The 18,152-nt window shown below is 43.0% G+C and overlaps 1 protein-coding gene across 1 annotated transcript in view; it reads left to right on the forward strand.

Annotated features, from left to right (window-relative positions):
- LOC147022502 (contactin-associated protein-like 5) overlaps positions 1 to 18,152 on the forward strand; it is a 774,700-nt gene that overhangs the window by 502,378 nt on the left and 254,170 nt on the right. The window contains exon 16 of the mRNA XM_085893466.1: positions 11,339 to 11,527. Coding sequence (XP_085749592.1) covers positions 11,339 to 11,527 — 189 coding nt within the window. The remainder of the gene's footprint in view (positions 1 to 11,338; positions 11,528 to 18,152) is intronic.

Here is an 18,152-nt window from a genome sequence, read left to right on the forward strand (position 1 = left end):
AGTGGATTTATTGTGGAACATAACTTTCATGCTCAGGTGCTGGATGTTAAGCTACACCAAGAAGTGGGATTTGACTGTGTGGAGTTTTTCATCAAGAAATTCCCCTGTCTGTTCAGTGGCGGTGATAGTGACATAGACAGTCTTGAGAGTGAATTCGCTCACTACCAGGCAGACGCCTCCATAGCTACAATTGCTACTGAGACAGTGAGAGTGGATGAGCAGTGGCATCGGATTTCACAGCTCACAGATCCCTGCACTGGTGCCAAGAAGTATCCTAATTTGAGCAAAGTGATGAAGGGAATCTTGGTCATTCCTCATTCGAACGCATCATGTGAGCGGGCACTCAGTCTTGTACGGAAGAATCATACTGAATTTCGTCCCAATTTGAGTGTCAAAACCCTGGAAGCTCTCTTAATTGAAAAACTAGCTCATAGCACCCCTTGCTACCAGAGAGAATACAGCAAAGACATAATCAGAAGGGCTAAAAGAGCCACACAGCTGTCACTCAGCAAAGCTGCCATGGAAAAAGCAAGCAGCAGTAGTACCAGCCAGTAAGGTAAGAAAAATATTGCTTCTTTTGTGCTTTTTGTTAATCTTTGATTGTCCCCTAACTTACTAATATTAACATACATGTAACATTAAAAAGTGCACAATTTTCCCCTTTTTTTGTTCAAAAAGTGGGAATTCTTAACATGTTAAATGCCCCAAAATAGGGCTCAGAGGGCACTAGAGAGCGTCTAGAACCCCAGAGCTTCCAGGGCCCTAAGGCGGGCCCTGGACCCCGCCGCAAGGGTCGAGCACTCCGCGCTCGAGATGTGCGCTTGGCGCACATTATTTGGTGTCGGTTGCAAATCCTCCCTAATTCTGATTTCCAAAAGTTGGCATCTCTGCATCATTTCTGTGACGATTCCCATCAGAAGTTTGTATGTTGTTGGTCGTTACTTGGGGCATTCCATGTCAAGTGTACACACCCTCCCAACACTAATACCTCATTTTCTCCCCATATGTTGGTCATTTATTCACTTGGGTGAAAAAACTCAAAATACCAACTTTTAGACCTGTGGGCCCATCGGGGCCCATTTTAGGGGCCCCCCAAATTTGGGCGCCCCTGGCTGCCCCACAATCTTCCAGAGGCCATATCACAGGTTGTAGTGGTCCGATTTGGCTGATCTTGGTATCAAAATGCTCGTAAAAGCGAGATCTTTCGAATTGCGTAAAGTAAACTAATTCAAAACGTTAGAGTTTGGGGCACCTTTTGACCTTGGGCCCCCGCTCCCCAGCCAAACCGATGGTCCCGATTTTTTTTTTTGTGTGAGAATACCACATCATATACTCCAACACCTCAGCATAAATGAAAATGGGATCTGAATGGGTTCAAGTGTGATGATGGTTTTATTGTTCGGGGACTCGGGTGCTGGACACACAATAAGCCACAATACATAGCATAATATTTGAACAGAAGATTTCCAATACACTATGTCAGTATATTGTACATAAATTTTCCACATGCACATGCAGGAACTGGAAGCAATACTAGTATGAGTAAGAGTTTTTCCGAGCAAATTATCGATATATTAATACTGAAGGACCAATTTTGTGCTCCTCCTCGCAGTCGCGTCACGTTTTTCTCGGTCCTGTGACCTGGACTGAAAGAGACTTCATACCTGTAAGAGTGCATCGCACATGGTGGCAACAGTCAACCTTCAACTCTGAAGCAGAATAAACACTTTTCGTTGAGATGGGGGCGAGGAGTGAAGAGGCGGGGGCGGGGGATGAAGAGGCGGGGGGCAAGCTAAGCAAATTTTTGGGCGGGGGTAAGCAAATTGAAAGCGGGAAATGGGGTGGGGGCTGGGGTGAATTAGGCGGGGTTGAGTTGAGGGGGTGGACAGGGGCGGCGGCCCGGGGGCAAGTGGGGAGGGGAATCAAGAGCGGGGGTCGGGGAGTGAAGAGGCGGGGCCGGGGTAATTAAATTTTTGGGCGGGGGTAAGCAAATTGAAGGTGGGGGGGGAATGGGACAGGGGCGGGGGATGAGTAGGCGGGGGCAAGCACGCCCTGTCCAGTCCATGTCCCTCGAGTGTGGGTGAGCTGGTGAGGGTGGTTGAATGAACGGAATCCGTCTGTGACGGGGCTTTGGCTGGTAGTCAAGATTTTTTGCCAACTAATGTTTTATTTGACAGCTGTGTATCTTTTTTACTGATTGTGTAGGTTCCACCTGGAGCAGTTTTTGGTTCTACAGAAAGAAGTATATCAGAAATATCAAAAATGCAGTGATCTTCAATGTCAGGAAAAAATAAACTACATGCGGGCCCATTTGGATGAAGAAAATTCACTTTCACTTCATGAGTGTCCTGAAAGGCTTCCATGATGCAGGCAAGCCACCATTTTCCATCATAGTGCACTGTGACATAACCTGAGAGTTTCCCGTTAAAAGTTGGTGTAACTTTTGAAATAGCTGACTCTATACGGTGTTCCTCGCCAAGGCATAATTCACGTACTTTCCTTTCTTCCAGATTTCGTTCTTCCTCGTCATACGCCTCTTGGAATCCCATAACCGAACTTCATTTCATTCAAACCATTTTCAGCAAAGGCGAAAAGATCTTTTGGAGAAATAATTTGACTGTCGTAAGGTCTACGCAGGCTCTCACGTGTTGCTTCTCGTTTGGCTGTACCTTCCATGCCATGTGAAGGGCCCTTGCCATGACTTAAGTGGCAAAGAAATGCCATTCTTCATCAATACCATACTCTGATTTGTGACCACACAGGTTTATGAAGGCTTTTCAATTCTTATATTGGCCAGCGCAACCGGCTGAGAAATAGTAAAGTTTCTTTACATTTCCAAAGCTAGATTTCAAGTGTTCAATGAGCATTCTTTGGAAGAGGTGGACTGAGACAACGTCGTGAGTATTGCATTCTGATATAATCGTGAACGAATCGTGGTTTAATTTGCCATCGTCCGATTTGTAATTATAAACCCAGGGGTGAATTGTTTGCTTGCGAGCAGTTCCAATGGAATCCTTGGGCCGCATCCTGTACGACAAATCAATAGTTCTCTGAGAAGTCTCCAATAATGACAAATTCTCCTTCACCGATTTCATCTTTCTTATTTTTCAGAAACTGACATTGGGCCTTGGCAATGAAGTCGTGTATCACTAATTTCACCGCGCGTTCACAGAATTGATTCATGAATTCTTCCAAAAGCAGGACCATGGAGCTCAGTTCAGATCTGTCGGTGGATGTCCACCGGTTAAACTGAATTTCATCAATATCCTCCAGTTCATAAGCACTCAGCAACTCGGTTTTGAAGTCTTCAATTGATGGGCAACTTTCACAAGTTCTGAAATACCATGCCGGTTGTGCTGGGTTACAAACTATGCATGCCATCACATGATGATAGCAAGGAAGTTCGGCTATCTGTGGCATTTTGGAACCAAACATCATGAGTTTCACATTTTGATGTATCGTACATACACATACACTGTGTGTACCGCCTGAACCGGCCAGGACAGACTCCGATGGGCGGAGCATGGTGAACTTCGCGAATCCAACTTTCAAACCAGGGTTCTTCTCTTTGAATTTCTGAAACGGTTCCTTGAGATTGTTTAGTACCAGGCGCTTTTGAATTTTATCTTTTCCATGTTCATTCCTGACCACCACACAGTCCTTTTTTTCCCGGCATTATTCGACTGACTTCATCACTTCGGTAAAATTCGGTTACGGCGGATTTCACTTCGTCAGGCAATATTTTACCCTGTTTGGGATTTGGAGACGATAGCATACCATTTTCTATCTCTAAATTTTTGGCATGCACAGCCATTCTTTTGGAGTAACTGAATTCACTCATCATCCCTCTGATGCTCATATTCCAAGCAAATATTGTCAGTATACGTATTTGCTCTGAACGGCTCGAAACAACGTATTCTTCTTTCAGGCTTTTGATCACCTATGGCATGCAGTTTTCATCACATTTTGACGCTGTATTTTGTGTTTTCTCCGCAGTGCTTGGTCCAGCAACTAGTTCTAATTTATTTCGCACAGAATCTTCCAGTTTACTTCGCTTTTCCAGAACGTACCCTGGATTCCTTTCCGCCTTTCGTTTGTCGAATGGGCTTTCGCCTATCATCGATAACGACTGGTTTTAATCGGTCAACTTCTGCTTCTCGCTCAAAAAGCTCCTCGTCCTCATCTGTCGAAATAGATTCTGCAATGCCTTCAATGGTACCTTCTGATGATAACTTCGAACTGGTCGAAGATGATTCTTCAATACGCTCTGGTGATAACTGAGAAAGTTATTTTGTGCACGAAGTATAAAGTCTATCATCTTTTTTCGCCTTTGAAGAAAATTTCATCAACATGTAATTTGACACATTGTGAAGATCTTTTCGTTGTTTCGTTTTATGGCATTTAAACGGATCGCAACAGTATTTATGGAACTCCTTTCGATCTTCAGTCGCCATGCTTACTGCAAAGTATGCAAAAACTGAGATTAGCCCATTTATAACTTAATTTGATGAAGGTTATGCAAAAAATGTACACTTAAAAATCAATAGACACAAGAGACAGAATATTTTTTTGCAAATGATGCTATATATATATATATATATATATATATATATATATATATATATATATATATATATATATATATATATATATATATATATATATATATATATATATATATATATATATATATATGTATGTATATGTATATATGTATATGTATGTATATGTATGTATATATGTATGTATGTATATATATGTATATATGTATATATATATATATATATATATATATGTATATGTATGTATATATGTGTATATATGTGTATATATATATATATATATATATATATATATATATATATATATATATATATGTATATATATATATATATATATATATATATATATATATATATATATATATATATATATCTACAGGGTGCCCCAAAAAAATGTACTCACTCTTTAAATGATAATAAATTCGTTGTTTATTGACTTAGAAACAAGATTAATGGTTAAATGTATAAATGCATGTTTACAAATGTTCAAAATGACGACCATCACGTTCCAAACACAGCCGATAACGCGGACCAATGGATTCAACAGCGTTACGAATCATTTCATTTGGAACTGCAAGACATTGTCTTTCAATTTCCTCTTTCAGCTCATCGACTGTTGCTGGTTTTGAGCCGTAAACCTTATCTTTGAGATATCCCCATAAAAAGAAGTCCATTGGAGTGAGATCTGGGGAACGCGCATGGGAATTCAACACTACCTCTTCGCCCAATCCATCTGTTCGGAAAAGTTGCTTCGAGATAGGCCCTTACATCACGGTGGTCGTGGGGAGGTGCTCCATCTTGCTTGAAAGTAAATCTCTTCATCACCAAATATCTCTTCGACACGTGGACCGACGGATTCCTGCAGCAAGTTTAAGTAAACATCCCCAGTGACAGTTTGATCAAAAAAGAATGGCCCTGGGATGCCCAATGCTGATATCCCACACCACACAGTAACCCCTGGTAAGTTTAAATGGTGTTCCACAGTAACATGCAGATTTTCAGGAGCCTAGTAGGTGCAATTGTGTCAGTTAATTGAGCCATTTAACTTGAAGCTGACCTCATCGCTCCAAACAATTTTGGATGGAAATGCTGCATTTTCTTCGCATTTGCCCAGGTACCACTCACAAAATTCAGCTCTCCGGTCAGGATCGTCTTCATTTAGAGCGTGGATTAATTTTGGAATGTAACTTTTCCAATTAATTCACTTCAAAATGCGATGTGCGCTTGATTTTGGGATTCCTGTCTCACGAGCCATTTGTCATACAGATTTCCGTGGGGATCGGTGGAGGGTTTCCAGCAATTGATTTTCCTTTGCGGGGGTGGTTGATGACCGTGGTCTTCCTGAACGCTCCTTATTGACGTCATGCACAGTTCCATCTTTTTCAAACTTATCTCGGATGCGAGCAATGGTGCGTCGCGTTGGTGGATCTTTGTGAAATGTCTCCTTAATTGTCTTTGCACTTTATGATAATTTTTTTTTACTTCAAAACCTTGTCGTACTTCTGCCATTATTATGGTCAATTTGATCTGAAAATAAATAAAAAATTCAATGAGTTATGAGGAGCCAAAATGTGAGTACATTTTATTGGGACACCCTGCATATATATATATATATATATATATATATATATATATATATATATATATGTATATATATATATATATATATATATATATATATATATATATATATATATATATTAGCTGTTAGGGTTAGGGTAGCTTACCCTAACCCTAAAACTAACCCAAACCCTAACCCTAACAGCTTGTCGTAGCGGAGGTATACAGCGCCCGGGGCAAAGTGGAAATTTGCGTCCCCCGTAGGCCTTAAACTTGAGTGGATTTGAATGGAAAATCCCATAAGGGATATCGATTTATCGATTTTTTTTTCGAATATCGGAAGTGTTATGGAAAAAATTTATAGCCAATGACCTAAGTTGGACCAAAAGCCATAATCGTACCGAATTTGAATGGAATCCGTTGGAGTTTGTGAAAATGCATCAAAACGAATTTTGAGGGGCCTCTTAAGGAAGACAATAATATCATTAGTATATGTGCCAAATCTTGTTTCATTTCATGCAGCAACAAAAATCTGATGGTGGAACAGAGAAAGGGGCATGCCGAAATATTAATATAGATTCTGGCTGCCATACCATGTGTCCGATCAGGTTGAAATTTAAAACGTATTGTTGCGAATTCGCGCCCGCCGGCGTGCGGACGGCCGCGTCACTCGAAACGCGGCACGTCGCCCACCGGACGGACAATTCTGTCGTGACCCTCTCGTAACAACGCCGGGAGCTAGTCACGGGTGGAGGTTTAACCTCACCACGATCGTGCCAATTGCCCACCCGCGCAGGATAGGGTTGCTCGCCAAATTCGATCTACCTAAGTACCTGCGCGGATGGTCGAACGGGCGATCGTACCACGCCACAGGCCGACTCCGGACACGAACCGCTTAAGCGGTCCGTTCCATGCTACAGTGATAACCGAGCGGTGTTATCGTTGGCCTTGACGGTTACGATTAATTACTGGGATGTTGCACCCACTACGAACCCCTTTCCTTGATGCAAGATGGAGGGTCAAAAGAGAAAAGACAAAGCGAAACGGGCACAGTTCAACAAGCAAGCACTTTATTCACACGCGCACACAGACAAGCACGTAAGGCACGTATTTACAGCAATACACAATCAAAATGCACATAAAGCAATTAAAACAAAAGAAACGATGCAGAGCTACAACCGAATACGCGTACACACGGCAACACTTAAACAGTTCTACTTTACGAGACACGGCGCCACAAGATCCATACAAAAACCCCCAAAAAAAGACAGAAAGAAGTCGCGACTTCCCTTTGGCTGGTGAATCCCTCTCCCACGACCGTCAGCGTGGTCGTGCCCGGCCCCAACCTCTCTCGCGGCCGGCGAACCCTCTCCGGCACTCCCCGTCCGGATGCACAGGTCCACCTCGCAACGGGCGCCGCCGTGTCTCCCGTCCGTGCCTTCGTGACAGGGCCGCTCGCCAAGGCGCGGGCACAGGACCTCTTCCTGAAGATCAACTCTCCACAAAAAACCAACCGAACCGCCAGCCAAGACGAAGAGGAAGAAAAAGCGCTCGTTGCACTCGCCCGTGTCCGTCTTTTATCGCCCGGGGATCCGCCCTTCGCCCCGCCCCGTTCTCAGCTCCACCTTCCTTCGAGAGGGTTCCCGAAAAAGGGCGTTCCCTCACGCTTTCCCTCCACCCCGCTCCGTCCGGGGGCCGAGGAAGTCAGTTTTTGGCTCTGAGCCAGAGAATTATTCCCCAAAGAGAGGCCCCACCTTTACATGACCTCTGACCTTTGACCTGCATCGCTCTTCCTCCACTCCAAAGCGCGGGGAAGTCAGACGGAAAAAAACAGGCGGGAAAAGCCCACCGAGCATCCTTGTTGGTTTTTGTTTGTTCCTCCGCGGAGATCGTAACCGCACGGAGCCTGTTGAATGGCAAGTGGCGAAGATGTGGTAGCGTAGATGGTGGAGGTGGCGTGGTTGCAGTGTGGTTGGGGCTGTGATGGGGATGGCGTGGTTGTTGAAATGTTGTGTGTTTGAAATAAAAGATAGAAAAAGAAAAACGCCTAACTCAAAGGATCGCAGCCCGAATGGATCACATAAATTCCCTCTATACAACGGGTTTGGGCGAACTACACATGTACTTCAAGATATCTCACCTACGGGCCTTTTATGGTGTAATGCGAATTTCCACAGCCGTAACAGTATCTTCCACATGACTTCACATCACAATTTGATGTTTCATGTCGATTGATGAAGCAGTTCAAGAGAAATTTTTTTTTTCAGGTTTTCGTTCAATCCAATATTGCTGCCAGACCATGTGACCTATCAATTATTCGTGAACAACCTGGTATCCCCAAGGCTTGGGGAACATGTGGGTGAAGTTTCCCCTCGATCTGTCAAGCCGTTCTGGCTAAGAAAACTTTTAATGGTTTATTCTTCAAAAAAACATTGCTGCCAAACCATGTGACCTATGACATTATAGGTGGAGAACTTTTTGTTTCTGCTGGATAGGCGATCACACCTGTAAAGTTTCACCTCGATCTGTTCAGCCATTTCGGAGAAGTTTCTTTTTTTTGTTATTTGGTATGGATTTAATTCATCTTTGTTTTTTTTTTTAATTGTTTTAATAGTTGTTTCAGTTGATTTTGGGAATGGTTTGGTTTTGTATCGTTTTTGGAATGGTTCTGTCCGGCGTCACTTCGGATGCAATGCAGTCACTAGCCAATAAGTATAGCAAGATGCTATCATCCATTTTGTCTGCTGGCAGCTTTTAACAACAAGAAACATCAATTTCCTTTGTGAGCATTGGCGTGTAGTCTCCCTCCCTGTGAGGGAAGGGGAAGATGGGGGGGGGAGACAAGGGGGGTCTTGTTCCTTGTGTCTATGACCTGACCCCTAAGGACTACCAACACGTTTGCAAAATTTGATGGAGATCGGGCCAGCCCTGTTTTTTTTCTTTGATTTTCAGATATACATACATACAAACATGCATACAATTGCCTTATTAGTCCCCTTACTGTTTCACTGGAGGGGGCTATAGGTTTGATCTCCGTCTGTTCGTCCGTCCTACGTGTGGTTTTTCAGACTTTTTTTCCCGACACCTTCAACATATTCAATTGAAATTTGGAACCTGGATTTATTATGATAAGTCACAGAAGAAGTTCGAGTTTCAGGATGTTTCACCAGTTTTTCACAGAGTTATACCCTTTTTAGACCAAAGAATATCACACCGGTAGGGGACATTTATTGTGAAGCAGCTCTCGCTCTTGTTTATTGTAATAGGATGTACCTGAAAATCATAGCATAATAATGAATAATCATAGTATATTTCCTTGGTGAGAGAACAGCTAGGTGAGGGGCAAATGGATTCATGATGGGGAGCATGGAGGGATGAAACACCATCCACAGGATTTCTTCTTGGGAGATCAGGATTGATGTTTGAGGGTGGCGGACACAGCTGACAGTTCTGAAGCATGTTACTTTGCTCCATTGCAACGTTTCTTAATCGGTGAATTGCTGATGACAGGTTTCGTGATAGCCGGCACCACTGTGTTTATTCGTAAAGTCAACGCCGCATGACTCCTTTAATGACACTTGGTTATCTCACAGCATTTGCCGTCCAACTCTATCCATTTGACCATTGAGACAAATATTCACGGTACTTATCCCACCAAATCTGTGTGAAGGTATGAATATCTTGTTTAACAGATGATATGTGCACAACAGTTGGGATGATTTTCTTTGGCACTTTTTCTGTAGATATTGTTGTGAAACACGCCCTTCATTAAGATAGCCATTGCTGATTAAATATAGCACTTGTCACAATACAGGCTGATGATTGGCTGAGTGTCAAGACTACTACACCGTGCGCGACCAACTCGCTGCACCTGCGAGCGGCTACACCATAGGAAAATAGTACTGAACATCAACACTGACGACTTAGTGGTGGACACAGCTGACGATGCAAACTTTTCATATTGATGAGAAAACATGTTTCTGAAACATATTCAAGCATAGATAAGTAGCACCCCTCCAAAGAAATGAAACTGAACAAAATCTCAGACCTGCTGATGGCCTCCCAGTGCTTTAGAAAGCAGGTCGGGTCCAGAACAAGATCACCAGGCCAGATAACTGTCACAGAGATGCTTTTCACTAATGACGCATGTCGAGTCACGACCTCAAGGATTGACATAGAACAGGTGGAGGTGCTTCTGAGAGCGACGTCCATATCGGTGTGAATTGAGTCTACCAAAGACCAAGCTGTGGATGATTAGAGAAGGGCTGTGAGAGACTATTGCATCATGTTGTATATATTCACCTGGGTAAGAAAACATTGAGATGATAACTCCCATTCAGATATTATCCGACAGGGCCATTTTAGGGCCTGGCAGGGCGACATAACTCCCATTCCGATATTATCCTGCAGGGGCATTTTAGGGCGTGACAGGGCAACATAACTCCCATTCAAATATTATCCTACAGGGCCATTTTAAGGCATGGCAGGGTGACATAACTCCCATTCAGATATTACTCTTCAGGGCCTGGCAGGGTGGCATAACTCCCATTCCGATATTATCCTACAGAGCCATTTTAGGGCCTGGCAGGGCGACATAACTCCCATTCCGATATTATCCTACAGAGCCATTTTAGGGCCTGGCAGAGTGGCATAACTCCCATTCCGATATTTTTCTACAGGGCTTGGCAGGGTGGCATAACTCCCATTCCAATATTATCCTGCAGGGCCATTTTAGGGCGTGGCAGAGCAACATAACCCCCATTCGGATATTATCCTACAGGGCCATTTTAGGGTGTGGCAGGGCAACATAACCCCCATTCGGATATTATCCTCAGGGCCATTTTAGGACGTGGCAGGGCAACATAACTCCCATTCAGATATTATCCTGCAGGGCCATTTTAGGGCGTGGCAGGGCGGCATATCTGCCATTCATACATTATCCTGCAGGGGCATTTTAGGGCCCAGCAGAGCGGCATAACTCCCATTCAGACATCCTATTCCTGTTAACCCGATATCATCAAAGCAATAGATAGAGCTTATCAGAAGTCAAATGAAAGCTGCAATGTTTTACATTGTTTCCAATTAACTAATCTCTTTATGTATTTTTGAAAGTGTCCTCGTTCTGTTTCTTTGAGTTCAGCCTATTTGTACATTGTACATGTTATTTGGTGAGTCGAGATGGCATCACATGAACACCCCTGTTTTGTCTTGCACAGGGCACTTGTGGAATGCTGCATGGTTCATGGGTGAAGCCGCACACCTTCTGTTACCACCGGTGTGGGGAGCCGACGCCAGACAAGCAGGACCATCGCTTGATATCCAGTTAGCTTTTCGCACCACCGGCCACTCGGGCCTGCTTCTGGAGACCCTCGGGGCTCGAGACTCTCTGCGGTTGCGTCTCGCATGTATGTACATTGGTCTTGGGTGGCCTTGCGTGATCTGTTTAAGTTTCATATCCAAAGACATAAAAAGTGAAGAGTTCTTCGTATTTCAATTCTCTCATTTGCCCATGTTTGCTAATCAGTGAGACACCTTTAAATTATTTTAATTACAGTCGTTACTAAAATTACACCTTGGTATGCAGCTCAAGTCGATGATACCTCGAGTGTGTCCTCAATCTATTGTTTGATACCACATGAGTTTTAAACCCAACTATTATTTTAGAAGCACAAGCAGGATATGCTTTTACTCACAGTGATCGCTGTATCTTGACGAATTTGCACTTTCAAAAGCTCAAAAATTGGAGAAAAGGATTGTGGGTGTTTTATAAAGTATTACAATTGTATCGGCATTCTGGGGTTGCAGCATAGCCTTGTGGTATATTCATTTTTTGCTGAACTATCTAGCCTGGTTTCAAATCCCGACTGAGCTATAAACCCCACCATGGTGTTAGGCATGTAGGACGATTCATCAGTGTATTTCAATGAGATTCACTGAGGTTATATTGGCTCAAGGGGAACATGACAAGTAATGGATAAATATTTACGGTTTCAAAGGCTTTTCAACAAAGAAAGCTTGATGGAGAACATGAGATTACAACCTCAAATTACAAATCTCTTCTCTTCGTTTTCTACCTTTTGTTTTATTTTATGTCTAGTTTGCTTCGTATTGTAACTGAGCATCCACAAAGTACGTGTTCATTCGGGATATAGTTGAGTAATGTTTACCTCTGCCATCGTAGGTGAAGGAGGTTATCTTTTCATCCCTTTCTGTCTGTTTGTTTGTCTGTCTGTGTACAGAATATCTCAAAAAGTTGCGGACGGATCCGGATGAATTTTGTGGACAGGTTCCGTGTGTGACAAGGACGAACTGATTAGATTTTGGTGAAGATCCGGATCCGGATCCGACTACTCAAATTTTTAAAGTGATTCTTGACCATTGAGAGATTGCCCTCAAAAACGATATGTCGGATGATATCTCCAAAATGTAATGGGCCAGATATGTTCTCGTGGATCAGGCATTACAGGGTGGAGGTATGCGCTCTACAGAGCGCCCTTCTAGTTTTATTTGTTTTACTCTCATTTACCATACAAAATCTCTCTCAAAGCAGGTTATACAGTGTAAATGGAAGAGCCACCACAAAAACAAGGCCAAGAGGAAAAGAAAAGGCCACCGACAGAGATCGGATAAGACAGCCTGATGACAGCAGGAAGGTTTTTGAAAGACGGGGGCTCAGTGCAAAGTGAAATAGAGTTTTGGAGCTTCTGAGGTGGTGAAAGAGGTCAAAGCTATATCTCATTGACTTTCCAAATCTCTAAGATAGGCAATAGCTTCAGATAATGAGGGTATTATTGGTTTCCTGTCAGGCATTGCAATGATATCCTGTATGACTCATTTTGTCTCCCAATTTCTCTTCCAGTTGTTTTCTACATTACTTTCATGAGCAGATTGAACCCCTGGCAGTAATAATTATTAAGATGCAAATTTATTTCTACAATGATGCAAAGGGAGCTTTTGGTGATGTTTTTACTTTGTGCACAGCACTAACTTTAAGTAGGCAACTGAAACTCGAATCACTGTTTTATTATTCCTGATTTATTTGCTACTTTACGACTGAACAATGTCTATGATGTCGGTCTCAAACATTAAACATCACAACTTAAATTTTGATTGTCTGAATTCGTGAGCAACAGGCAATGCAACACCAGATCCCTAACTCCCACCCCTTCTCCCACCCTTTCTTCCTCCCACCCCTTCCCCCAGCCATCTCCTCCCTCCCACCCCTGCCCCTCCCTCCCACCCCTCTCCTCCCTCCTCTCACCACTTCTCTTCCCACAAAGGTGCCCGGTGTTACCCAGGATCTAACGTACATCTATTGACGAACACAATTGAGCACATCTTGCGAGACAAACATTATATTTATGAAGCTGCAAAATGTTGAACAGGAATCTCATGAAAATTTAACATATTAGTGGAATGATTTTGGGAAGACAATATTGAATGTTTTTCCTTACGGAACAGAGCATGCCAATTGTTTTGGTGTTCCAACTCTACATCAGCTCACATATCGTTGACCATGTGAAAAAGATGTGAAATCTGTTTTGTTGTCAAACAATCTCAACGCACTCTCGAAACAACTCTATAGGTAAACAGATTAAAATCACTCCTTTTTAAATTTTCACAATGGAGTGGAAATCTTTCAAGTTGAGTAAATTAAATAATATATTATTACAATAAAATACTCGACATAGGGGTCTGGTTGGCGTCGTCTTCTGTTTTTCCTGTGCAGCACAAGACTGCTAGTCGCATGATTGACTGATGGGGTGGCAGTGCTGCTGATGCAGTGCCCCTGTAGATTAGAGCAGTAATTTTGAATTGGCCAGGATTCCGGGCATCGCTTCCCAACTCTTCGCGAAGGATGCCGCAAAGGGATATTTAATATCCACCAACTAATTTCAGCAGATGTGACACCCAGTTTAACATCCGTCTGAGGGACGGCACGCACATTGAGTAAACACTCTGCCCGTGAAACATGACAGTATATTGATGGGTTGAGATTCGAACCCAGGCAAGACAGCTTGGAGCGAGTGTGCGTCCCTCTCGGCCATCCTGCCGTGGAGTGCAGATGCATTGCTTTGTCGTCACTGAACACATTTTTCAATTCTCTCTTGAACTCGTAGTTCGCTTTACTCATCGTAATCCTCCAATTTGTTTTGCCTTCCAAACTCCGGGGATTTTCCCACAGAGAACCGAGCCACGGTCGTCATGCCCACTGCTCGTGCCATGGGAGCTTTCACCTGCTTTAAAATGATTTTCTTTGCATTCAATGAAGTTACACTTCGAGCATATTCGTTAATGTTTTCTTCATATAATTGGCTGAATAGTGGAAAAAGTAAAGTTGAATGCTTTGGCAATTTCACATGTTTGTGTGTAAATATGGAGAAGATGGGAACACAGCCTCCCTTAAATAAATCCTTCCACAGCCTTCCTTAAATAAATCCTTCCACAGCCTTCCTTCCTAACACTTATTTAGTCCACCAGATCCAATCCTCAAATCCGAAATTATATTTTGATTATATACTTTAATTAGTCCATCAGAGTCCATTGTGTTTCCAAGGCAAGGCATTTTTATTGGGCCGAATCAAAATGGTGGCTAAGACCCCTGCGGCGTGAAGTTGGGCTGACCAAGGATAAGCCTTTCATGGAGGCAAGCCATTAATTATAATCTTCAAAAGGGTGTTTAAATTGATCCAAACACCCAGTTTTTTTATTCAAATGCACTCCTTTGGAGTTGCCTTTGTATGTATGCAAAGTTTGGGTCCACAAGATTTCGTGGTTTTGTAGTTATGGAGGAGACATACACACTGACTGATTGACACATACTGACATTTGTTATTGCAGATATGAGGGAAAAGATGGACGAGACGAGCAATTCAGGACAGTCGAAGCGAATCAGCAGACATGAAAAGAGAGAAGGGAACATGCAAGCTTACCTTACAATGATGAATAGGAAATAAATATTAACCTAACTCACACTAGGCACCACAGATCACGCTTATACAAACGTTAAAATTGCAGGCAAGGGCTTTCCTTTGGCACGATGTACAGGGTGGAAGGTGATGATGCAGGCCGTGATGGAAGCCAAAGATGAAGTAAGCCAAATATGAGATAAGCCAGCCACGAGGAGCACCAGCGATGATGAGCAACTCAGGAAGTGCACTCTGAACCAGTCCTTGTAACCCTCCTCCTTCTCCTTCACACTTCTTCTGCAAGGCGTGTCTCCTTCACACTTCTTCTGCATGCCAGGAGCTGTGGTGTCTGTTCTCTCGGCCCATCCTCGTCCTTCTCAGAGGAGTCCGCCAGGCCATCCCATCTATGGGGTGGCCCAAATAAAAATATATCCATTGCCTGCTTCCAGGTCCTGCAGTGCATTACACCACCATGGCTGACACACACTGGCCAGACAGATCGTGATAGCCTTTTTGAGATGTGTGACACATGTGCCTTTTTGTGATGGGAAGTCCTCACCTGTCCCCACCAACAAACAAGAGTTGTTTATCCATACTATTTTATTTTTTTACCCTGACTATCCTGTCTATAAATTACATAAACGGCGTTCGCAGCGTCGTGTAATAAAATGATCCTTACTCTGACAGGTGCCTGTTACATGGAGATCTAACCTACTCAAATCACACAGACCGTGTTACACTTCACACAGTCTAGCTTTGGACTCCTCCTTTCTGCATATTACAACTGTTGTTGAAAAAGTGGATGTGTATCTAGACAAACCTCCAGAGAAAATCACAAGTCACTTCCTTTGGCAAAGCACGGCAGCTTTTTGAAGTCTTGGAGATGAATGCTCTTGTTGGTCTTTCTGTATTGCCTGGTGTTACGAAAATCTGGGTTATTCTGGTTTGATAATTATTCATCAAATATATTTGTCAACCTAACATATCAGACAGCCATCGCTGAGAATCAGTTTGTGGACACAAAGCACACGCGGAGGTTTGAAAATAATAGGACAAGACAGGAGATGAGTAATCGTCTGTATTAATCACATTATGCATAGGATGTGCTCATCACCAAGTGCACAAATGTTACGTACCCAAGTGAAGCGTGTCTCCTGATGAAGCAGCTTGTCCCTTTTTGAGGATGATACAGAAGCATGCAAAATATGTGGAGAAACCCAGCAAATATGGCATCAAAACCTTCTGACTTTGTGACACCAGCAATGCATACAACCCTCTACCATCCACGAATGGAATTGTTTACACGGGTCGAGAGGTGTCTGTTTTGAGTTCCATCATAGGGAAAACCTCGGTGAGGGTATCCATTACTCAGGAGTCAGTCACAAGTCAATCTGTTACCGAGTAGGAAGAACTGCTTGTCATCGATAGCAGTACAGTTGGCACTTTACACTGAAACAAGCCTGGCAATACTCCATTCATGCAAGTTAACCTGTCAATTTATCAGAGTTTTATCTCAAGGGTAATGTCACCGTTATGACCTACGTGACAAATAAGTGTGTCAGCTTTTTGAGTGATATGCCCCATGACAGTCGTACAAACGTAGTACAAAAGGACAACATAAATCTACTATCGAGATCAGCAATCTACAATCTTTCTGCTTTTCTTTGACATTGAGCAGGCGTCCATAGATTGCACATCATAATACACCTCGTTGCCTCTCAAACCTACGTTAAGAGTATTCCACTGCTTCTCTGTCAATTCCACTAACTCCAAATACCAAACTGTTGGTCGATCAGCAAGTGTTTTAATTAATTTCAAAGCACAAACTACATTCTTGGGAAACAATTTGCTGCAGTGCCTTTTTATTGACTGTGACACATAACAGCTGTACCGCAGTGGGCGTCGGGTTACCTACTTGGTCTGAATGAAAGGTAGGGCTTCAAGAAGTTCATTTTGAGCGACAACACCTGCATAAGCATATTTGTTGAGATAACGTAGCTCAGAAGGTGAAAATGAGTGAAGGTGAAAACATTGCAGTTGGTGGGCCAAGATGGAGTAAAACTGTGATTCTTGGTGTGTGAGAAGGAAGGGTTTGATGATGACCGACCAATGAAAGAGCGCAATGCAATGTCAGGTGGTTCAGCAACCAACAACTACATAACAGCGGTATATTGAAGCAATCTCCTCCTTGAGGGTATTTTACAGACTTGAAGCGTCAGGATCCTGTTTTTGAACATCTGTTTTACACCTGCACTCGTCGCTGTTAGGAGAGCGAACTCCAGTTTTGGGCCATTTGTTTCCAAATATAGGCAATCTGCAAATTCTGCATCCTCGACCCCTTGACTGGGAATACTGATTGCAGACCACTCATGATCAGGTGCAACGAGATTTAAATTAACTTAAACTTGCTCACTTGGTGACTTCATGTCGTCTTTGCCTTTCTCAAGCGCCCTTCTCTCTGGCAGCCAAACAAATTTTTGCATACTTCATTTATTTATTCGTACTATCCTTCAAACATGTCCTGCCACTCTCACCCACCGATAATATTATCTATTTTTCGAACACTCCTTTATGATGTACACCCTTTGAGGAACTTTATTCTTTCACCTAACTGCAGTGTTTCTCAAAATTAGATCATCTCACAGCTCGACCTGGATGCTCTGAAAAACACCTTACTTTGTCTCAGGGCAATGTAACCAGAAATCGGAAGAGTACAAAAGAACCGGACATCGGTTTGGCCTGTTAGTGTTCCCATCCAAACTCCTGGCTCATCAACCCAAGTTCCAATCACACATATTTGTTTGTTGGTGGCCAACTTCCCAGTTTTATTCTGCGTGTAATCAATGTACAAACTTCTTGAGCCTTAAATAATAATGTAACCCAACTATAATTTGATGTGTGTTTGGTCATTTGACTTCCGTGCACTCCTCATCCGCTGGATGGAACACGTTAAAAACTGGTGGTTGGTTGTGCGTCGGGTGAGGGGTTAGGGAGGATTGGGAGGAGGGGGGGGAGGCTGGGGGGTGCATGAGAATGTTTTGGAATATCAAAAAAAAATCATAGTTCAGGGTGGGGGAAGACTCCAGTTCTCTCTGTGTAAGTGTGTATTGTAAAGCACTGT

The sequence above is a fragment of the Eptatretus burgeri genome, chromosome 8 (assembly GCF_056783735.1).
Source record: "Eptatretus burgeri isolate ZD-2024b chromosome 8, Ebu_testis_v1, whole genome shotgun sequence".
Lineage (NCBI taxonomy): Eukaryota > Metazoa > Chordata > Myxini > Myxiniformes > Myxinidae > Eptatretus > Eptatretus burgeri.